The sequence below is a fragment of the Clupea harengus genome, chromosome 10 (genome assembly GCF_900700415.2).
Source record: "Clupea harengus chromosome 10, Ch_v2.0.2, whole genome shotgun sequence".
Lineage (NCBI taxonomy): Eukaryota > Metazoa > Chordata > Actinopteri > Clupeiformes > Clupeidae > Clupea > Clupea harengus.
Genome location: NC_045161.1, coordinates 189,642 through 213,362, shown reverse-complemented (window position 1 = coordinate 213,362; position 23,721 = coordinate 189,642). Strand labels below are relative to the sequence as shown.

The 23,721-nt window shown below is 41.0% G+C and overlaps 1 protein-coding gene across 2 annotated transcripts; it reads right to left on the bottom strand.

The window, feature by feature from the left end:
• Positions 1 to 1,221: 1,221 nt before the first annotated feature.
• hdgfl2 (HDGF like 2) lies at positions 1,222 to 23,156 on the bottom strand. 2 transcript variants are annotated; one of them, XM_031574890.2, is made up of 17 exons: positions 22,902 to 23,156; positions 17,215 to 17,291; positions 15,662 to 15,800; positions 14,931 to 14,951; positions 14,670 to 14,855; positions 13,604 to 13,735; positions 9,517 to 9,585; positions 9,200 to 9,380; positions 8,750 to 8,828; positions 8,071 to 8,368; positions 7,078 to 7,199; positions 6,522 to 6,589; positions 6,279 to 6,349; positions 4,829 to 4,930; positions 2,875 to 3,031; positions 2,186 to 2,297; positions 1,222 to 2,019 (listed from the first exon to the last, which is right to left on the bottom strand). In XM_031574890.2, exons 1-17 carry the CDS (start codon positions 22,971 to 22,973, stop codon positions 1,920 to 1,922), a joined length of 1,986 nt encoding a protein of 661 aa, XP_031430750.1. In that variant the 5' UTR covers positions 22,974 to 23,156; the 3' UTR covers positions 1,222 to 1,919. The 2 variants fall into 2 exon arrangements, with proteins under 2 accessions (XP_031430750.1, XP_031430751.1); XM_031574891.2 differs by lacking the exon at positions 14,931 to 14,951 and having other exon boundaries at positions 22,902 to 23,155.
• Between the last annotated feature and the right edge of the window lie 565 nt (positions 23,157 to 23,721).

Genomic DNA, 23,721 nt, shown 5'->3' with positions numbered 1-23,721 from the left:
GTCAAAGATTTAGAGGAAACTATCCATTTTCCCCTCATAACTGTTTGTTTTTATGTTTACGGTTTTAACTGATGGCTCACTATCGCAGTAGCAGGGCTGTTTTAAGGTACTGCTAATACAAACCCAATGTTCCAACTTCTACTGCTTCAGTCAAAGCTTTTAACTGGAGAGTTACAGAACTGTTTTGCTGTCTTAGAATCACATTAGTATGTAACCATTGACAGAACTTTTAATTCTGCATTGTGCCAGTAAATTCTGCAGCAGAATGTCAAGCTATCAGTCTGAAGTGAAACTCAAGTTATACCTTTCAGAAAGACCATGGCCCGCCCCACAACACTGTGTTTCTCCAGGTGACACTACCCGTTCTGAGCCTCGCTAAAGGGCCCAAGCTGTTCTGACAGCATTTCTTGCTTATACAGAAACCTCCTCTATGTTTAGCCTACTTCAGAAAAATTAAACATTAAAATAAAGAAAATAAATATTGAACACAACCTAAATGAATAGGCTGGTAAAAAGAAAACTGGTGTGTCTTTTTAGGAATGCAATTTTAAATTCTGCCTAAACACCTCCTTTACTGTTGAAGATGTTTTTTTTTCTGGGTACAGTTTTATTAAACAAAGTTGTGGACCTGTAAGACATAGGTTTCTCAAACTAGAGATTCTGATGTTTTTATGCACCTGCACAGTTGTGCAGACGGGCCTCCTGCCTCTCGTCGGGTCCTGGTTGAAGCTGCTCTGCATTGTTCTGTGAGGGATGTGGTGATACAACTTCAGTTTCTTGCATGGAATAGCCTTAATGTCTTAGAACAATAATGACTCCCTTTCATCTTAGTTGGCCATATCTCAGTGTTTGAACTAATATGGTAATAACATGCCCAATCCACCCATCTATAGAACATATTGACAGTTATACACTTATTTGCCATTTATCCTTATATAGCCTTTGGCATGTAAGCAGAGAGAGGAGACTGAATGAAGACATTCACAAATGGCCACCAGATGGCAGTGCACCACAAATTCCTAGTCAGGTTCCACCCCCTTACAAGCCTACTAATATTTCCAAATGGCATCTCTTCTGGTCTTAAAATGAATGGATTTAAAATTAGACATAGACTAAAAACATAGAATGTCACAAAACTTCATTTCTTCAAATTCAAAAGAAGAGCAGAGAGAGTTAAGCCTCACAAGCATATTAATTGACATTCGTCAAATGCAAGACAAATAATGTACACTCTATTTTTATTCAACTAGGAATACAAAAGGTTGTAACCAAACAACACAGATATACATCAACTTGAACTACAATCATATTTGAAAGTGACACTATCTAAACTGTTTATGTGAATATTTTTACAAGTTAAAAAGTATTTATTTATATGGACTTTGTGTAATAGTTTGATTCATGAAGTTATTGAAAGCAAAAATTGAGGGTATACCAGACAAGAGAAAATATGTATACAGCATTCTGTTAGAGATGACATTTAACAGTTATTATACAAGTGTTGTCACACAAATAACTCATAAAACTAATATGGCTCAAACAACTTACATTAGTCCCATTTAAAAAAAGGTTCTTCATCTTGTCCCCGTAGAACAGCATATTATTGTCATTTCAAATGAAAATACACACTCAGACACAACAATGATTGACACCTAACAATTGGCATGCTGTAAATATTCAAACTAAGTTTTCTTTGCCGGTTTCTGATGACTTAAATGTGTTAAGAACCCAATCTCTAATCTCTCTCACTTCATAAACAACACAGGCTGATGCTGGAGGAACCCCATTGGAAAAGAGAAGAGTGAAAGGCCATTATGCTTATGGAAAAGGTGGAAACAAGAATATGGACAGGGTCTGTACAGATTTATGTATCAATGACTTTTCTTGGTTTTCTGGCCAACAGAAACACAGTGACTCCTTCAGCTCTCTTCTTCTACAGCAGTCTGTGCATTAGGAGTAGGACTATGTTTGGTGACATCAGAGGGAACATGTTTCTCAGGCAAATCTTCTGATTCCGCTCTATAACAGAACAAGAGAATATGCCATCATATTTTGGAAGAAAAGCTGCACATATATTAACATTTCTTTACCCAGTCTTAAGAACACTTGAGAATTCTTGTGGAATATTCTTCTTTTCTTATTTTGAAGAGATTCTAAAATACCAACTGAACGAGTAATATCGTACCTGCTGGAAATGACAAGCTTGGGCTCGGGGCTTTCTTCAGCAGGTGGAGATTCAGGGTGACATTCTATGTTTTTTTCCGGAGATTCTGACTCCCCATTCACTGGTTTTAGATCTGGGAGATAACAGAGATGAGAGTGTGTTAGGACTCATTACTGTGACTGCATAAACAGAAGAAAAGTTTGATCTATATTATTCCACCCGTTTTGGCGCTTCTGCACTTAGCGCTTTTGAGATATAGACATTCCTTCGACTCTGGCACATCCATCCTGATCCCGTGTAGTGCTGCTGTATAAATGGTTGCCATGTCCCCTGTCATTCCTCTGTGTTTGTTGTTTTCCATCCCTCTTTTTTCCCATTGAAATGAACAGTGGAACATTACCTATTGTGACATCACTCACTCTGCCAGCTGTACACTAGTTCCACCGATGGTCGCTTAAGCAATATAGTACAAGTGTGAGTGGGGTAGGTAAGGGATATTCCCACGGGTGGTGTTCGGCCGTAGCCACGAACCAAGACATATCAAACACTGGTCCAAGGCATATCAAACACTGGTCCAAGACATATCAAACACTGGTCCAAATGAATATGAGCTGAAGACATATCAAACACTGGTCCAAGACATATCAAACACTGGTCCAAATGAATATGAGCTGAAGGCATATCAAACACTGATCCAAAGCAAACGGTACCTTGAAGTTGGGGCTCTGTTCCACCATCATCCGGGTTCTGGTTCTCCAGTGGGTTTTTGGCAGTTGGGTCAGACTTCCCTAGGAACTGCAGTTTCAATTTGTTGTATACTTCACTGGCTTTCTCCATTACAGCACCACTGGCTTTGTACCGACGAATCTGTCAGACAATTTAAGAAATACACAAAACACTGCTGAGCACTGATACTACACATCCACTATAGTGCATCACCCCACGGCATCAGAACACCCAAATATCACTCTGAAAGATAAGTCAAGATATTTTGGCATGTAAATGTCGGTAAGCGCATAAATTAAATAACTTTCAAATATTCACTCAATATGGTTTTAGCAATTTGTTTGTATTTGCAATGCCTTGCAAAAGTATTAAATCCCATCCCAAAAGCAATCAGCATTTTCAGGATTACCAAATTTATTTTTCCCCAAACGGTATCTTTATTATGAACATAGTCTATTTCCATAGACAAAATAAGATGTGACTATAAAACATAATAAATATATAACTGTAATACTGATTGCATGTTGAAAATAAAATACCTCCAGACTGTAACTATCCTTCTTAGTAGGCAAGTAAATCAAACTAAATGTTCGGGTAGCACTTTACAGCTCAGTAAAAAGTGGGTAGTATTATTGTAATAAGTGGGTAGTATTCACCCCTGGTGGGATTCAAAATGTAGTAATGAAATAATAGAAGATACATTATTGTCTCTGGTCTTTACCCAAAATCAAATGACTTAGAAAAAGGTAATTCAGCATTTTACAGCCCTGATACCATGTCATTTCCTATTTAGTTTCTCTGCACTGGGTTTATAACTAGCCTTGAGTGATGGTCCAAAAACAAATGCGTTGTACATGTTTATGGTGTTGGAAACATGGTAAGAGCTTGGCGAAAGAAATACAAATATACAGAACAATTCCACACTGAAATTTTAACTCTGTGTCTGAACGTTAGTTGGATCCATGCTAGTCAAAGGTAAACTTGTATTGCCTTGCCTTGAGATAATTATATTGTTTTGGCGCTATATAAATACAATTGAAAGTCTTTTGTTTCTTGGTAATTACCATTTCATTACTACAATTAAAACCTCACCATCACTACTACTACTACTTTTAAAGCTTGTTGACTAAATGTAGCTGACTGCTGACGGTGTTGGATGAAACTTAATGTTACTGATGTTTTATAGAGCCGCTGCAAGTAAGGGTTGATTACAGTCGGTCAGAGATGGCTCTGTGGATTTAAGATATTTGACTCATTATCTCACCACTAAACAATGTCACAAAAGCACATGTGTTGTACTTTGATTGTATAGCCTAGCTTATCTCCTCATTTACAGGAATGATGCATGGACGTGAAACTGGATTCTATGAATCTCCCAGAATAGCAAGAATGCAGGAGCTAGGTTTAGGGACAGAGACAAAACTCATCAGGCGGCCAATTGATGAGGCAGGTGGCATGGAACATGGAAGTTGACAAATACCTTTTTTACCTTTGTAAATATAATAGAACATAATATATATGCTTGCTCACAAACATTTTTTGGGGACATTTATATAAAGAACTTTAGTAATTGCAAAAATAGGGATGACTTTCTTTCTTTTTGTACAAATAGTTTTGCTACTCCAAGTACCATTCACATTCTTGTTGAAATTATAAAAATGAATAAAAAAAATACAGATGAACAGATAATAATGAAAATTTGATTTTGATTTAGCATCAAGCTAACAATTTAAAAGGTAAAACTGCACACTCTACCTTTCATTTTCCTCAAGCATAATCCCAAGTAAGAACCAGATGGAAAAGCATTGCATACAAACTGCATTCATTGGTGGAAGAATCTCATATGGACAAATATTTAGTTTAATTTGAAGCATTGTTTGCAACAGGAAGAACGTACACCTAAAAAATGTCATATTATTTCAGTATCTTTCAGCTCACCTTCTTAAGTGTAGCGATGACATCAGAGTTCTTCTGTAGTATGGCACTTGTGACTTGGACCGATTCAAGTTCTGCCAGTGCTTCCAGACAACGTTTGATGTCCTGCCATACCACATAAAAGACACATTTATTGCAAAACATCTTAAATGTTAGATACACCCTCAAGCAACACTATGCAACAATTTGCCACTTTTTGAGATATGTTTTCATTATGAGCACCTTCTTCTGGTAACATCTTCAAACTCATTTAGATGTTATCTGGTTCTATGAGGGCCAGATGAACACACCTGTGGTGCACACTAGTCATTCAGGCTGTGCACCGTGGAGTTCTGTGCTTGGGCTCGGAACACCCCGGAAACATGGAATAAATGCCTTCACAGCACCACATGGCCAACAATATCGCCAAAACCCCCAGTTAACAAGATTTTATAAGTGCCAACTGGGCTGTTGGTGGTGCAAGGTTTTTGAATGCCTTTTATGCTGGCTAGTTTTAGCCTAGTTTTAGAGGCTTGTAGAAAATAAATAGTTTAGGCCACCTAATCAGTTTTCAGACTTGTGTTATAGCCCATACATGCTCACGGAGTGCCATGACAGGAGCAACCACAACGGGGTCAGGGGCACCCGCAACCTTAAAACAGGATGTGGAGGACTGGGGAAGAATTATTCTGGGATATGATATTACATGCAAAGTTGTTGCTGCTTTTGACCCATCTGAGAAGTTGGTGTCACACACACACACACACACACACACACACACACACACACACTGAGAGTTGTAAGCTCACAGGTGCAGACATTGGGATACAACCCTGTCCTCTATCAATTCACTTTTATGTAAACTGGTTTCTGATATAGGTCAGGTGCTGTCATGCCTGTCAGGTCAATGACCCCATCAAGACTGTGGCACCCACAGCCTTATTTGAGTGACTATTGACAAGTCGTTCATGTCAGATTTAAACAGGGATTCTACCCATGGACTTTTAAGGTCTGTTTGACCATCCTATATTGAACCTATTTTGGGTCTTCCCCATTCATTTAGATAGCAGCCTGATCTTGCATGTCCAGAATAACTGCCTGGAGGAACCAAGGGGGTAACTTACAGGGCTGGACTTTAAGACAAGGGGGTAACTTACAGGGTTGGACTTTAAGACAAGGGGGTAACTTACAGGGTTGGACTTTAAGACAAGGGGGTAACTTACAGGGTTGGACTTTAAGACCTTACAGGGTTGAACTTTAAGACAAGGGGTAACTTACAGGGTTGGACTTTAAGACAAGGGGTTAACTTACAGGGTTGGACTTTAAGACAAGGGGGGAACTTACAGGGTTGGACTTTAAGACAAAGGGGTAACTTACAGGGTTGGACTTTAAGACAAGTTTAACTTACAGGGTTGGACTTTAAGACAAGGGGGTAACTTACAGGGTTGGACTTTAAGACAAGGGGGTAACTTACAGGGTTGTCGACTTTAAGTGCGAATTTGATGTCCTGGTGGAGCTTCTGCAGCTTCTCCTCAGGGGATAGCTCTGTCAAACAGAGAAAGACAACTCAGTTTATTACATCAGCAGAAATAGTATAGCCATAGAACTAGAACTAGAACTAGAACTTAGAACTAAACTAAGTGTTACTAATTAGAGACTGGCCAATAAACAGTATCTAGTTAGCCACTTTTCTATTAAAAAGAACAGAAATTCTCACCTTTCTTCTTTTCGGGTTTTTTCTCTGGTTTTGGTTTTGGTTTATGCTTTGCTTTGTCCTGCCTACTCCTGGAAAGAATCAAGCAGGAATCTATCACCACTGATGAATCATCAACCCTGCATTCACAACTGGACCAGTGATTTCCTCCCCCCCCAACTGGATTCTTAGACTTTAACAGTCATCACTCCGCTCGCACAACATTAAATTCCCTACCAAGCTAGCCACTGGCAACTCCAAAATGCCTCTCACACACCATGCCATACCACTAGGCATTTCCTTATTGTCTTATTCCGAACTCAAATCTCTCCACCGTTCTCTTTGCAACTTCATGAACACAGAAAGAAAATAGCCCAAATTGTGGCGACCATACTTCAAATTTACCTAGAAAAGTTCTCAATGGCACTGACATCAAAATGTTTTTTCTTATTCTGACTTCACATGGGACAGATATATAAAGATGTATGCTTTGCCAACTTTGTGATGCTTTAATTAGCCTATTATTAGGCCAATAATCTACTACCAAATCCCTTTCCCCAATGCATTTGAAATGTGTTACTTTGGTTTGTCCACTGCGGGCTGCGTTTTCTTCTTCCTGTGTGTTTCTTTCTTCTCGTCGTCTTTTTCCTTCTTCCATCGCTCTTTCTTCTGGTTGTCTGAGCGTTTGATTTTTTTTTTGGGCTGGTAGAATAAAGCAAGCAATAATCAAAATGCCATAATATTAAAAACCCATTTGAATGTTTAAACAGAAACAGCACCTCTGTACTCAGAAGCACTGAAATCACCTCCGCCGCTGACCAATGGCCAATGATGTGGTTAGGATCACATCAAGTTCAACAGCTCACTCCCTCATTTTACAAAGAATTGGACATAGTTTGGCGAAGATGGCGGAGGCTTAAGACCCACAAGGTAAACAGCCCTGGGGTCTCCGTGGGCTCTCTGTGTCTCCATAAATGGACGACCAGAAATGATGCTTTAAGGCTACTTGTTGTATGATATTATTGAAAGATACCATGCATTCTGAAGGTTTTCCACAATTTGTCATGTTTAAGACTCCTCTTAAAATGGATTCAATTCATTTTTGTATTATCAATCAACACACAATGCACAGTACGTGTGCAATAAAATGTGTTTTGTTAATTTATTAAAAATGTAATTAAATAAACCCTTCAGACCTTAACTTATGACACTTGCAATTGAGCTGTGGTGCATCCCAATTCACTTAGTACGTGGTTAAAGCAACCAAGGATCCATTTTAGGTCCCTTCCTTTTAGTCTATACATGTTACCCCTTGGTAGTGTCATTAGGAGGCACAACATCAATATCATAGCTTATCATTATCATATGACACCCAGTTCTATAACACCCAACAATTACAGCTGTATTGATGGCTTGGTAAATTGCATTGCTGATATAAATGTACTGTATGTGTCACAAAACTTTCCGAAAGAGAGAAACTATCTGCACATTTCGAAACACTAGCACTGAGCACATGTGACCCTGAATAGAGATCATGGGGCCAGTGTTTCATTGAGACAGGCCCGTCACCTACCTCACTGGGTGCGGGTGAGTCAGAGTCGGACGGAGCAGGGCGTGGGGGTGGGGGGGGCTTCTTACTCTTCTTAAGGGGAAAGTCGTCTACTCCCTCATCCGAGCTGCTGCTAGAGTCCTTTTTCCCGCCCTTTTCTTTGTCCCGTTTCCTCTCCTTATCCTCCTTATCCTCCTCCTTCTCCCTGTCTCTCAATCTCCTCAGCTCCTCCGCCTCCTCCTTCTTCCTCCGCTCCTCCAGTTCATGCCGACGCTCCTCATCTCGTTTCTTCCAGTCACTGATGTGGTCTGTTTCACTGTCACTGTCAAATTAAATGTGAGTCACAATTTTTCTGTTCAGTAAAGTCTTTTTCCGTGTCCCTCCAGGATTTAGCAATCTTGCCATTTTGCTAATTCAAGGATTTCCTGCGATTACAGGTTGCAATTTTCTCTTAATACCACAATATTTCTGAAAAATAAACCTGCAATCACAACAAACTAAAGATTCTTTTGGGATCACAAATTTTAGGAATTCCTTCCGGGAATTGAAAAAACAAACAATTAAGCAAACAAAAAAAACTAAATATTACAGCAATTTCAACCACAATTGTTGAGAATTCCCGCAGCAAATTCAGTCAGTCGTTTTTGGCTGCAACAATCCCACCAGCCCCTAGCAAGGTTTCCAAAAGCCACTGTGTGCTCACCTGTCACTGTCCGAGGAGGATGAAGCCTTCTCTGGGACGGCCTTCTGTTTCCTGACCGGTGCTTTGGGGGCCACTTTTTCTGAATAGGAAAATTCCAGAAAAAATTCGAATTGGAATTAACAAAAGGAAAATTGATTTTGTATCTCCTCCTTAAATATTGGAAAACATCCAGTAATGGCCCAGGCATTCACAGTGATGACACCCTGCAATAAGAGCCTTGTGCTGAAATTATATAGCAAAATTATATTTCACCTGGCTTTTTCAAAACAGATTTCTTTTCTTTTTTTCAATTTAGTAATTATATGACTTATATGAACAGGATCTGCTACCAAGCAATTTGCAGAGATCAGCTGTTCTTGGAGACTGGGCTATTATTGGGATGCTTGGGGCACACTCTCAACACTAGAGTAGACCGCTACGTTAACAACTGCAACACACTCAATAACTCACCTTTCTTGGCAGGCGGGGGACGTTTACGAGCAGGGGTATCAGAATCAGACTCAGATTTGGAACCACTCTGGGACTCCGAGCCAGAGATGGCAGGCCGGGGTTTAGAGTCATCCGAGTCAGATCTACCTCCTTTCTGCTCAGACTGTGATCCTGAATCAGAATCGGAGTCTGTTGAAGGCTTCTGTTGAGCCAAAAAGAAGCCATTTCAAGTCAGTTACTGGTCAAGTACCAATACCTTCCATTTCAAATGTCCAATGACAGACACTATTTAATACAATGCTGCTTTGTTACATGATTTCTGAAATCTTAGTTTTTACCGTCTTCTTTCCTCTTGCTGTGGCCTTTCTCCCCCCTCTGCCAGTTGACTTCTTCTCTGGTGTGAAGTCCTGAGGAGAATCCACAGCAACAATGACCAACCAGGAAATCTTCTCAATGATTTTAAGACACTCTTTAAAACAAATGTCACTTTGGTCACTGGTCACTTTGTAATCATAGGAGCATACCGGAGACTGTTACAGTGTAAATGAGTAGACCCCCTCTGAAACCGGACACATTTGGGGTTTCTATATGATGCAGTGTTGTAGTACCCAAACTTGAGTCCTGATTTGGGGTTTCTATATGATGCAGTGTTGTAGTACCCAAACTTGAGTCCTGATTTGGGGTTTCTATATGATGCAGTGTTGTAGTACCCAAACTTGAGTCCTGATTTGGGGTTTCTATATGATGCAGTGTTGTAGTACCCAAACTTGAGTCCTGATTTGGGGTTTCTATATGATGCAGTGTTGTAGTACCCAAACTTGAGTCCTGATTTGGGGTTTCTATATGATGCAGTGTTGTAGTACCCAAACTTGAGTCCTGATTTGGGGTTTCTATATGATGCAGTGTTGTAGTACCCAAACTTGAGTCCTGATTTGGGGTTTCTATATGATGCAGTGTTGTAGTACCCAAACTTGAGTCCTGATTTGGGGTTTCTATATGATGCAGTGTTGTAGTACCCAAACTTGAGTCCTGATTTGGGGTTTCTATATGATGCAGTGTTGTAGTACCCAAACTTGAGTCCTGATTTGGGGTTTCTATATGATGCAGTGTTGTAGTACCCAAACTTGAGTCCTGATTTGGGGTTTCTATATGATGCAGTGTTGTAGTACCCAAACTTGAGTCCTGATTTGGGGTTTCTATATGATGCAGTGTTGTAGTACCCAAACTTGAGTCCTGATTTGGGGTTTCTATATGATGCAGTGTTGTAGTACCCAAACTTGAGTCCTGATTTGGGGTTTCTATATGATGCAGTGTTGTAGTACCCAAACTTGAGTCCTGATTTGGGGTTTCTATATGATGCAGTGTTGTAGTACCCAAACTTGAGTCCTGATTTGGGGTTTCTATATGATGCAGTGTTGTAGTACCCAAACTTGAGTCCTGATTTGGGGTTTCTATATGATGCAGTGTTGTAGTACCCAAACTTGAGTCCTGATTTGGGGTTTCTATATGATGCAGTGTTGTAGTACCCAAACTTGAGTCCTGATTTGGGGTTTCTATATGATGCAGTGTTGTAGTACCCAAACTTGAGTCCTGATTTGGGGTTTCTATATGATGCAGTGTTGTAGTACCCAAACTTGAGTCCTGATTTGGGGTTTCTATATGATGCAGTGTTGTAGTACCCAAACTTGAGTCCTGATTTGGGGTTTCTATATGATGCAGTGTTGTAGTACCCAAACTTGAGTCCTGATTTGGGGTTTCTATATGATGCAGTGTTGTAGTACCCAAACTTGAGTCCTGATTTTCCTCATTTAGTGCTGCACCTCTCTTACCTGACTCCACTAACCCCTCCTTCCACCTTGACACCGCCTACAGCACCAGTTAGCCCGGCTTCAAGAAGCTTTTGAAGACCCAACTCTTCAGAGAGCACCTCCCTTCCTAACTGGCACCTGACTAGCGCTTAACTTGCACTTCAGCAGTTACATTCCTGCACTTCTTTTTCCTTTTTTCTAGGTTGTTGTTTTCTAATTCTCATGTAAAGTAGTATTTATGGTTACACCATGCTTTTTATTGCTCTTATCTTGACTGTTCTCTCCCTTGTACGTCGCTTTGGACAAGAGCGTCTGCTAAATGGCTAAATGTAAATGTAAATGCTTGGCCCAAGGGTAATCGTTGGATCAAACGCCCCTGTCCATCAGCCCAGAGGAAGCATGATCAAGAGGGAGGGACAATGGAAACTCAACTGGGCTTGGCACGCACTAGGTCACCCGGATCTGACCCGATTGTAGAAACATGGCCGGTTTAGAATTCAATATTCGGATAGTCTACTCTAATGTAACTAATGTTCTGAATCTTTTTGGATTCAGTTAAGATTCAATTGTATTTCATTTGGAATCTTGATGGCATCAAGTACAATGAGAAGTGCACGGTGGTCCCAACAGTATACATGGGCAAGTATGAGTGGCTAAGGTGTGTGTGGGGGAACTGTACTTCATTAATGGCATCATACATTCACAAAGGTGCAGCAAAATCATTGTAGAGTGGCGTTAAGGGTTACAGCTAAGCTAGGCAACTTTCGAAGATACCTAAAAAAAAAAAAAAAAACCTCCCTTCATGATTCCCTCCAAAGCCACTGTTCTGAAACACGCACGCTAATCATATCCAACTACCTCATCTCTCATTCAAAGTTCTCCACCATTGCCACTTTCAGCGACGGTTCCCCAACTCTGTCACATGGTGGGGATACTCCGTAGGAGGCTCTTGCCCATATTCATCAAGGCTTTGGCCGTCCCCTCGCCCTCCAGTGGGCTACAGACAATCGTATCTCTACACTGAGACACAAACAACCACCTTCCAAACCTACTCTGCTTGTCCATGGTGACAGCACAGCTTCCCAGAACAGTCTGCGCTCAGCTCCACCAGCGGAGGAGGAGTGCATTATGGGTTTTTATTTTATCTTTATTTTTCCATCTTGTCTATCCTGTATGCATTCTATAACGCATTTTGGGCCAGAAAGGTGCTACAGAAATATAATGTATGATATTATATAAGTTATTATTATAATAGTTGAAAAGCCATAACTTTGGTTTGACCTATTGCTTTATCCAACCTCTTTTTGGTCATAGCCTTTTCTACTTCTGTCTTTTTTTCTTGTTTGGTTTTGCAGTGCAAGATGCTGTAGGTATCGCTGTTGTGTGCCAAGCTCACTAGCTTTAACAGTATGTCTGCCTGGCCTTGTGGAAGACTCATGGTCAGGAGCAATGAGTATGCAGGTAGGCCATTCAATTATTTCATGCGTGCCAAATGAAATGATTTGAATGATTATTACAGGCCTGTGACTGCCACAGACAACTGATTTTTAGTTTTTATTGCATTAAATGTATTGATTGCTCTTGGGATGTAAAGAGAACACAAAATATACAAACAACTAACTGCCTACCCTAGCCCAGCCTTAAATGATACAAGTGTTTATGGTCATGTAAGGTAGGTAGGGACCCATTGATGCACCATTTCAGCCCAATTTGAACTTTTGTGCTGTGAGTTTTTGCCTTCTTCATCTCAAGACAATCAGGGTCCGTATTCACAAAGCACCTTAAGGTAAGCTAGCAGTAGATTTGCAGATTCAGGAGAAACTCCTAAACTAAGGGGCCTGTCAATCCTAGCTATAAGACTCTGTTTAGACTAATACACAAACCCCCACAGCACTAAAACTAGCCCTAACTACTTGGAGAGGATAATATTGAAGGCTGAACTAAAGTCTACAAATAGAGCTTTGCCACAGGTGCATGTGGTAGAGGCTGAGATTAACAGCATCGTCCACGGAGAGGCTGGCTCTGTAGGCAGCTGTAGAGGGTTCAGAAGAGGGTTTGTGATTGGAGGGACAGGATGAATCTTTCGAAGCACTTCATGACTACGAATGTTAGAGTAACAGGTGTGTAGGTAGTCACGCACTTTATATATATATATGCCATTTAGTCGTTCTAGCATGATGTGCTCCAATAGCTGCGGCCATTTTTGTGAGGTAATCTCTATGTCCATGTATGTCAGTATTCAATGCACAGCCAACCTTTGAACAGAACTGTCTGTCTGTGATTCTGTGCTACTGTGGTTGTCTACCAATAGTTTTTCTTCAACAAATATACTACTAAAACAAGGCAATCAATAGATGCACTGCATTTGTCCAAACACACTGTGCTTCACTTTGTTCCAGAAAATTAGAGACCAAGTATAAGTAACAACGGTATCAATGTATGAATAAATGAAACCAACACGGAATAGGATACGGACATGATGGCATTCACTAGTGTATTCTGTTGTCACTGGAAGAAGATGTGTGTAAAGGATCATGGATAACAATCAAGGTATATCAGACTGATATAGAAAGGAGTGGAAAGAATGGATAAGTAATGGTTGAAGTTGTTATTGTACCTGGTCACTACTTTTCCCTGAATCAGAGTCTGATGTTGGGGACGGCTCAGACTCTGATGTGGTCCCCTTGCCATGCTGTTTGTCTTTCTCACTGGATGAACCTCGGGCCTTCTTCTTCTTTGCTGAAGGTTGCTAGAAACATGATGCATACATTTCTATAGAGCCTTCATTCCATTCAACTTCATGACAGTATTAAAGCATTTTAACAGTCAAATACTTTTGCAAAAAAAATTGAGTTCCATCATATGAACATGCACTGAATTTTTCCACCTCGTCACCAAGTCAGCTGTTCCAGAGGGAAACGCTACATGATCATTAGGGTTGCTGTTGTATACGGTCTCACAGTATACCATAGAATGAACATGGCCAGTGGTCTCTCAGTATACCATAGAATGAACATGGCCATTAGGGTTGCTCTATACTGTCTCCCAGTATACCATAGAATGAACATGGCCATTAGGGCCACAGTATACCATAGAATGAACATGGCCATTAGGGTTGGGGTCTGACCTCTTCATTTGAATTCATTCTTACCATTCATTCAGCACATAAGAGACTGGAGATGTGCTAAAGACCAGAGGTGTATGCCCAGAGATGTATAATAATATAATAATATATATATAATATATATAATAATATATCATTCAGCACATAAGAGACCAGAGGTGTATGACCAGAGGTGTATGACCAGAGGTGTATGACCAGAGATGTGCTAAAGGCCAGAGATGTTTGCCCAGAGATGTGCTAAAAGACCAGAGATGTTTGCCCAGAGATGTATGCCCAGAGATGTATGACCAGAGATGTTTGCCCAGAGGTGTATGCCCAGAGATGTATGCCCAGAGATGTATGACCAGAGATGTTTGACCAGAGATGTATGCCCAGAGATGTATGCCCAGAGATGTTTGACCAGAGATGTTTGCCCAGAGATGTTTGACCAGAGATGTTTGCCCAGAGATGTGCTAAAAGACCAGAGATGTTTGCCCAGAGATGTTTGCCCAGAGATGTTTGCCCAGAGATGTGCTAAAAGACCAGAGATGTTTGACCAGAGATGTATGCCACTCGTTACCTTAGGCGCAGGTATCTTCCGCTTCACTCCTGCTTTTCCTTGATCCTCACTGCCCGAGTCGGAATCTTCACTGCCAGTCTCAGTACGCCACGGCACAACCGCTGCCTTCTCCTCCTCCTCTTCCTCCTCCTCAGGCTCACTCTTCGCCCCGGCATCATTGTCTTCCGTGTCCGATGAGCTTGCAGGCTGTGATCAAGAGACGATTAGACAGTACCCATTACCATAGGCCATCTGTATTTCTGAATGAGACGAACAACTTACCATCTGATTCATCATCAAAGTCTGAGCATGTGTGTGCAAGTAGAAACAACCAATTAACTAAACATTACATACGTTTCACAGTTATGTTATTTTATGTATGTTTTTCACAGACTGATAAGCATACTGAAGACTGGAAATTGAAGATTAGGAGTTGGATTTAGAAATTGGGAAAAATTGGAATTAGCTAAGCATCTTCATGAACATTCAATGCCTGTTAAAGAGGCAAAAGTAGGTTCTGGCATAACACCTTTGTGTATTGCAGTTCAAAGATTGAGACAAGACCTAACACTTTACCATTGAGACACTGGGAAAGACAATATCAGTGTCGCTAGTATCTGCTTGTTGCATCTGGTAATGATTATTTTCTAAAGTTGCCCATTTTCTCAATGTCATTATGAACCGGAGTTAAGGCAGTAGGCAGTATACTATCGATTCCACATGACTATAGCTACAGACATATTTTTGCACAGAATGTAAGAGAAATGGGCTTTGTGAGCATGGAGAAATTCCTAAATGTTTCATTTCAGTTTATAGAAAATGGGACAAAAACTCATGTTGTTGAGTGGTATACTTGGCAAAGTCATACCATATACTGGGCTAGCTATAATATGACAAGTTATCACAACCTGATCCATTCTGATTCATGAAATTGTAACCTGTACAGTGGCGTACATAATGTTGTGAAGTACGTGAAGTAAGGGAAGCAAGAGTAATCTAGGGTTAATACTCACAGCAGGTGTGCTGTAGGAGGCATGAGGATTGTTCTGGATCTCCCACAGTCCCTCATTGAAGCCTTTCCGTTTGTTAGGCTTACCAAAACGCTCACCGTACTTCTCAAATGCAAACAGGTCCTTTGGTGCCAGGAAGGCTCTGGAAAAAGAGTGATTGTTTAAAGTTCAGTCCTCTACATAGACACTGACCAACATGGTTTCTTTTCCATTAAGACTGATTTTTCAGTAGTAGCTTTGAGGTTATTGAAGGGATACTATACAACATTTTATGTTTGGGCCTGTTCGAAAAAGCTCCAGGATAATAGTTTGGCGCAAGGTTGCCAATTTGAAATGTAATCTACAACTTTGTAAGAGGAGTAGTTCAGCAATTGGAATGCAAAACGAACCGCCCCCTTAGTTACTGTTGCTATGCCCATCAAAACTCCCAGGACTGTCAACCCAAAAGCCATGGCGTGGATGGGGACAAGCGCTATATCTGTCAGTGTCAGTGATTTTTTTGGGAGCAATATCTCAGCGATATGCTCCACATCAGGGCAAAATGCAGTGGAAGGATATATCCAACATAGATACAGTATGTTAAGCTCCTGGCAACTTGCTGGCGTTTGCTAGCTAGGATAGCTCAGCGTGCAATTTTACAGACGGTAACATAAACATTTTGACGGTAACATTACACTCCTGCCCACTTTCTAGCCCAGGCGATATGGACCTGCACAGCTTTAACAGTTCTGCAGGTAATCATATCATTAGTGTGCTGTGCACATTTCACTCTGGACAGTTTCTCAAACCTGGGACAAAAAGGTGCAGGCTGTGATTGATACTGAAGAGATGGGGAGGTCTGAAACAGCAACCTCAGTCACCAAAGGCCACCTTACACGTGGCAAAAGCCCAAACTGCACGCACCACAATTTCAGTTTACCTGGCGAGAATGTCTTATCGATAGTACTGATAGCCTTAACAGTGAATTCCCTAGGTTCTGAAATTTGTCCTCGGTCACTCAATGTGGAATTGTACCAACTGCCTAAACTCTTCACCGTTTTTTTCCACAATAGAAGGAATCACCTCACCATCAATATGATCGTTCATCCCTGGTGAAGAAGAAACACTTTCATCCTTGCCCATTTCAGACTGTCATAATTGCCAACATGTTCATTTCACCCTTTGGATTTGGGGCATTCTGTTTATTGTATAATTTTAGACCTTTACCACAGTTCCAAAGTGTAATTTGTAAAGTCCCTTTACTGTATTAAAAAGTGATAGTACACTGAAATCTGAATTCAGACTGCATGAAAACCTAACTGATTTGAGTGCAGATTGAATCTATCTTCAACAAAAATAAACCAATAAACCAAAAATACACCAATGAACCAAAAAAAAAATATGGTGACCTCAACAAAACTCAATATGCACAAGTTAAATTGTGAATTAGTGTCTGAATTTGGCTTAAACACCTTTTGGCAAGATGGAATATGGAACAACTTGGATATCAAGCTTTATTTACACATTTCATCTATCATTTCAGGCAATGCACAATACACATCTGTAATCTTACTCACGTTTCATGAGTCCCGAAGAAGAAGATTGGGATCTTGTTTGGTGGAGGTTTTACGGCTCCATCAGCCACATCCTCAATCTAGGGGTTAAACGTCAATGGCAATGAGGTATTAAGAGAAATACAAAAAAATCAATACCACCAAAGTTGCAAGTCAGCTAACATGAACTCCTGAAGGCTACAGTGAACCGATGAGGATCCCAGCAAGTAGAGGTCTGTCTTATTTGGGGAAAGCTACCATATTTATTTAAGAGCACGGGCTAAAGTTAACTCTGCCTGGTAACGACAAACAGCACAACTTTCTTCCTGTGAAAAAGGCAGCGAAGGAAGTCTGACAGGTAGACCAGTGTTGGTAACCTAGGCAACGGTAGAAAACTGCATTCTACTGTACGTGGCAAATACAGCAAAAGTTATTATAGCTTACCAAGTCAACATGTTCAGGTCACTGAATCAACAGAATCTAGAACAAATAACGTAGTCCCACAGAGCATATTCAGTTTTGTCTATGTTAGAATAGAGAATGCCACATTATCTCATTATTATCCCTAAAGCTCCATCAGTATTCTGATCAGTTTGAAACCTGTTAAAAAGGTACTGTGACGTCCTGACCAGTCATCGACTCCCCACAGAGCAGAGGACACACCTTCAGCACCACGGAGAGCTCCCCTATTCACAGCTCAAACCCTTTGGACGTGGGCCTGGAAGGACAGTACTACTCTCACTGGATGGTTAGTCCCATGGAGAACTCCACTGGCACACAGGTGTGAATGCAGCCTTCACCAGGAGGGCCACAGGTGTTCCCAACTGACAATCAGCCTCAGCCTGATCCATGTTCAGAAGAGAGATCTCCGGGGTGTCCAGGGAGCAGGAGAAACCAAGCCAATCTGCCAGGACGGAAGGGCTCATGCGGCTGTCTCGAAGTACTGTGCCGTTCCCAAACCGGGCATTTTGTTGCCAGTAAGGACTTTCTTTTGGCTTTAAGTTAAATAAACATGAAAGACTGTTGGTTGAATGAACTCTTCACGTGCCTGACGTGGCCGGTTTAATTGCGAGCGACTGTTTTCTGAATTAACTCTGTCTGAACCTGATGAAGTCGGTTTAAGTGTAGAATTATGGAAGAATTGGTATGGGGCTCCCCCTACAGTTGCAGAGTAATTCACTTTAACACCACTGTCGTAAATACAAATCATGCTTTGAGCCCCCCTGATGGACAATGGTATACATGCATTTGTTGACAAGCTGAATGATACAAAATCAGCAAAGACGCCAGAAGCCAAAGAACGATGTCTTCTGACAAGGTAGAGTAATATCCCAAATCTATCTATTGTCAGAGAGAACTAACAAAAAGAATAACAAAGTTTTAGTTTCGCTGAAATACTGCTTGTGTTTTCAGCCCATATACATTGTTTGCCAAACATTTGAATGTGAAGTATGTAATCGAAAAACAAATGTTGTTGCCGACATGACATAGGCACATATTGCATATCATACACATTGGACAGTGCAATTTATTACAAGCAAACTGAGGTACATTCGCAAAGTTGCAGACTTTCAAGGCATTTGGCGTGAGATTTACAAAGACTGACCAAACCTTTTTGGCATGAGACGAATTTATTTATTTGCATGCTAGCCTGAGACGGGACCAAGGTAGATGACTTTGGGCAAAAACTACACGTCAGTGAGACAAGGATGACACCGATAAGGTTACAGCCTACGTCGCAATCTTTCATAAATAACATTTGCAAGTATGTACACTCTGCTGTCGGACTGTCATAGACTCCCGTTAGCCATGAAACAGATCACTACAGCGACCATTATATTAGGGGGTGCCTCGCCCCGCCCCGCCCCCCCAACGGCACCCTCCGCCCCCCCCTTCATTTTGTTCAATGAACCCTCTCATTCCAATTCTACTATAGCGGCTGCGGCTGGCCGCAATATTTAAAGACAATTTTTATACTGCAACATTTATTCATGAAATAATACCCTGCTAGTGGATACATGAACAACTTACTTTTATTTTGAAACCGGAAACTGGGTGTGTTGTCATTGACTTTTCTGAAGTATTTCTTAACTACACTTCGCTACTGACAGATTGCCCGAGGATTACAGTGTCTCTTGCCGTTACAGCTAGCAAGCAGAGACATCCGCTACAGTGTCTCTTGCAGTTATAGCTAGCAAGCAGAGACATCCGCGTCTTGAGTGCATCAGCCTCATCACTTACTAAACTGATCAGATTTAGAGAAATAACATGTATAGTAAAAAAAAAAAACTGTGAAAATGAGTCACTTTGTGTCATTCTCACTTGTAATTATTCTTCGTTCACCTCTACTAGTTATTCAAATCCTCTCTCCATTCTTCATTGAGCTGTAAGCTCATGGTAACAACAGCAGCTAAAGACACAATAAAGAGCAAGATAACCATTTATAATATATTTAAAACCTCATATTGGAAAGGCATTCAACAGATTATTCGACAACCAGCTAGTAATATGTTGTGATTTAAAATGTTAAGCTTTTACAGCTTTTAAGCTGTAGAGAGCCAATCACAATGAAATCAGTGCTCATATAGGACCATAGTATAGGACATCACTTCAATACTGGTTCTTCTAGACCTTAGTGCTGCTTTTGACACTATATATCATCATATCTTGCAGAGATATTGACTTGAACATCATGTTGGCATCAAAGGCTGTGCCCTAGTTTAGACCTGGTTCCGGAGGTGGAGGAGTCGCTAGTTCAATCCTGTACCCACACTTGATGGCATCTCATTAACATCAACACTACCATCCCATCCGATCACTCAGACCACATCCGGAGGTGGTCTGGGACGCATAGGACCACATAGGACCACATTCTTTTAGCAGTGTGAACCCAACTGGGTCCTGAGCCACATTAAAGGACTACCAACGCAACTGACGTACATATGCGGAAGTATGCACTCATTCATGCACCAACAGCATCATATAAAAAAAAAAGAACATTGTTTTTTAGATTTTTGAAAAGCACAAAAAGATACCATAAAGGTATCTTCTAAGTTTTGGGGCCTAACGCTTTCACTTTGAAGTGTATGGGCCTAACGCTTTCTCTTTGACGTGTCTGGGCCTAACGGTGACGGAGGAGCAGTCCTGGCACGCCGACACAGCTTCTGTCATAGGGAAAGCCCAGCAACGCCTCTTCTACCTCGGGAAGCTGAGGAAAGAACACCTTCCTCAGAGACTACAGATCAACTTCTACCATCCATTCCATCTCCACCTCCCGTTGCCTGCAGAGTTCACATTGCATCCTCACTGACCCTTCCCACCCTACCCATCACCTGTTCCTGTTACTCCCGTCAGGGAAAAGGTTCCGATCCACCAAAGCACGCACCTCCAGAATGGCAAAGAACTTCTATCCGCATGCAATAAGGCTTCTCAACAGTTCACCCAGTACCCTCCCCCGCCCCGCCACACACACACAAATATGACTTTATGGAGTGCACACTAACACTCTACCCTGCACTTATTGATGCACCTCAATATATATATTGCTTTTTTTTTACTCAGGGATATTTATTTATCTATTTATTAATTGCTATTAATTATTATTTAGCTGTGGCAGTTAGTGTGCACGGCAACTTACGTTTTTTTTTAGCTGTCTGATATTGCCTCGTCTGTCTCGTTGTTTTTGTGACAATGACAATAAAGTACTTTGTTCTTGAATTTGAACTAGAGAGCCTACATCACGAGTGGATCAAACAGCTTGGGCAATTTGGTGTGCCTGGAACACATAGGTCATTACTAAAGGCTAGAATCTTCTTTGAATAACATTCTTTTATTTACATTAACCTACCTATTCATTTTGTCATACGATTGTCTACTATCTGTTCCTTGTGTTATAATGAAGATGGACTGTAAGTGTAAGAAGATGTAAGTGTTTATTTGCATATAGCGTGGGGAAGTTAGATCTAAAGTGGTCACTCCAGACGCATTCTAATGCCAGGTGTGAACTGACTTACTTAGAGCTGTCCACCTTTGATCGGGTCACCAAAGATGCAGAATAATACCAGGTGGGAACATGCTGTAAATTAGATCGTTATATGTCCAACAGAAATACAGCAACCATGTCATCATTTTAGATCGTTATATGTCCAACAGAAATACAGCAACCATGTCATCATTTTTCAGTCTCTTCCAACTCCATCAGTCGTCTCCATAGTTACCTCCTGATCTCCTAGGGTTCTTTGTTGGGTTGAAGAGCTAGGTTATAGCTTGTTTTGTTAACTGCCACACCACCTACTACAAACCAACAACTGCCTGGCTTTCTCTCTCTCCCTGTGGTTGGTGTGTTTACTGAACGACCAGGCTTGGTTTCAGAGCCTTTCATCCTTATTCTCCTCTGCTGCCCACCGGCTTCTTTGGCTGAGTGGCCGGTGGACTGCCAGATTGAGGAGGAATGTTGGGTGACTTAACCCAACGTAACTCTCTTAACCCACGTATCAGACTGTGCTTTTTAGTTTGTGTCACAGAATTTGTTAATATGTAAATATGGAGGCCTTTCGATACACAGCCCTTCTACTTCGGTTAGTCATTGCTTGCTTGGTTGAGCAGTACAAGCTGTTGTAGGCATAGGTGGAACTGGAAATTTGAACTGCCCGTTCTCTGCCATTATAGTGACACTAGCCTGCTAGCTTTTGTATAGCAATACCTCTGCCTAGCCTTGTGGAAGACTGCGGTCACAGTAAGAGCAGGTAGGTAGGTAGGCAGGTAGGTAGGTAGGCAGGTAGGCCCTCCAATCATTTCATCCGGGACAAATGAAATGATTGGACAGGCTTTTTACAGCCCTGCAGCTACCACAGATGATGGATTTTTTTTCTTTTCGTTGTCAGAGCATTTATTTATTCATTGCTATCGGGATGTAAAGAGGATTTCAAGAAATGTAACAAAGAATCTTTCTGAAATAAATCGCCCACTCTGCCTTTAACAAATACCGTCCGTAAAAAGTATCAGTCTCTCCTGTTTCAAATGCATCTCATCTGACGTCTTATTCATCAAAGTATAGCATGACTTGTAGCACTCCTAAACTAAGAGACACAGCTCCATTACGTTTAGTGCAAAAACGTCAGCGTTCGTACACAGGTCTGGCTCTGTAAATGGGAAACACACATATTGGCTTGGACCAAGCTATACACTACTCCAGCCAATAACACGTTGCTTTAGGAGCACAGAACGAAGGGGTATAATTTGATTGGCCGTTAAGGTCGAATATCAACAACCTTTCGCCAGATTCGCGAACCTTACCTTTAATTTGTTGTTTAACCTGTCTCACAAAGGCTTTGCACAACTGTAGCATCACATGAGAGTATAACTACCACAAGTCGACTGCATGGAATGGAAAAACAAAAAGCAAAGCTATCTCGCAGGATTGAAAAGTTGGAAACTTGGTACGACTGGACGTCCAACGCAAGCTCTGTGTAACAAGCATAGTAGAACACACAGTAGAAAACGTTTGCAGCTAGCTAGCTAACAACCGATATCTTAGCAATAACAACAGGAAAATTCTTATTTTGATTTGTTAATTTGTTATGTACATTTCATTACAGTAACTCTAACCACCATGGAGACAAATAAAAAACACAGCCAACAGTCTAACAACAACGTGCCAGTAAACCCAAGCATGAACCCCTGAATCCCATAGCATCGCTATGCTTTCTTACCCGGGCAGGCCAGTGGGGGTACCCCTTCATTTTGGCGAAAACTAGGTCGCCAGGCCGGAAATTGTGCGGCATGTCGTTTCTCCTTTCACGCCTTTTCGTTTCTCACTATGCTCAACTTATGTGTTTTAGAAAGCCCAGCTCAATACTAAACGTTCCAGCGCTAGGTAACGTAACTTAGCTATAGAAATATCAAGTGTGAGTTGAATTGAAACAGAGCTGGGGGTAGGAAGGCGGTATTTCCGGTAAACTTGACACATGAGCCTAATTTCCCACCTTCCTATTTCCAATTGGTGCAAATGTCTGTCACACACCGTAACACATGATCGTTGGTTCCCTGTGGAAGTCGATCGGAAGTTTGTAGTTTTTAGTGTTATAATTTTAACACGTCCTGGTCCCCCAAAAAATCCATAAAGAAAATTGAATTGTTTTACGAAAAATCGGCGAAAATAAAGTGTGAGCGAAATAACATCAGTAGAAAATGAAGGGAAACCGTTTGGTTAAAATGTAGTCAGTCGGTCTTTTGTAACTAACTTGTCTCGCAAACATAAAGATGTTGCTACACAGAAAAAAACTGACTTACATGGTTTGCACCAACAAGGATTAAGCTTTAACCTGTATCAAGGTTTATCTATTAATTCAGTTGCATAAACTTTAAACCTAGTTTTAAAACAATCAGGTTTACATTTAAACCATCCTTTTCAACCTTGATTTCAGTTTTCAGTAAACCTGGATGAATTTGTATCCTGTTGCACCACTACTTTAAACTCTGATTTAAATTTCAGTTAGGGATATAATTGAACTTATCATCTGAGGTGGTTTG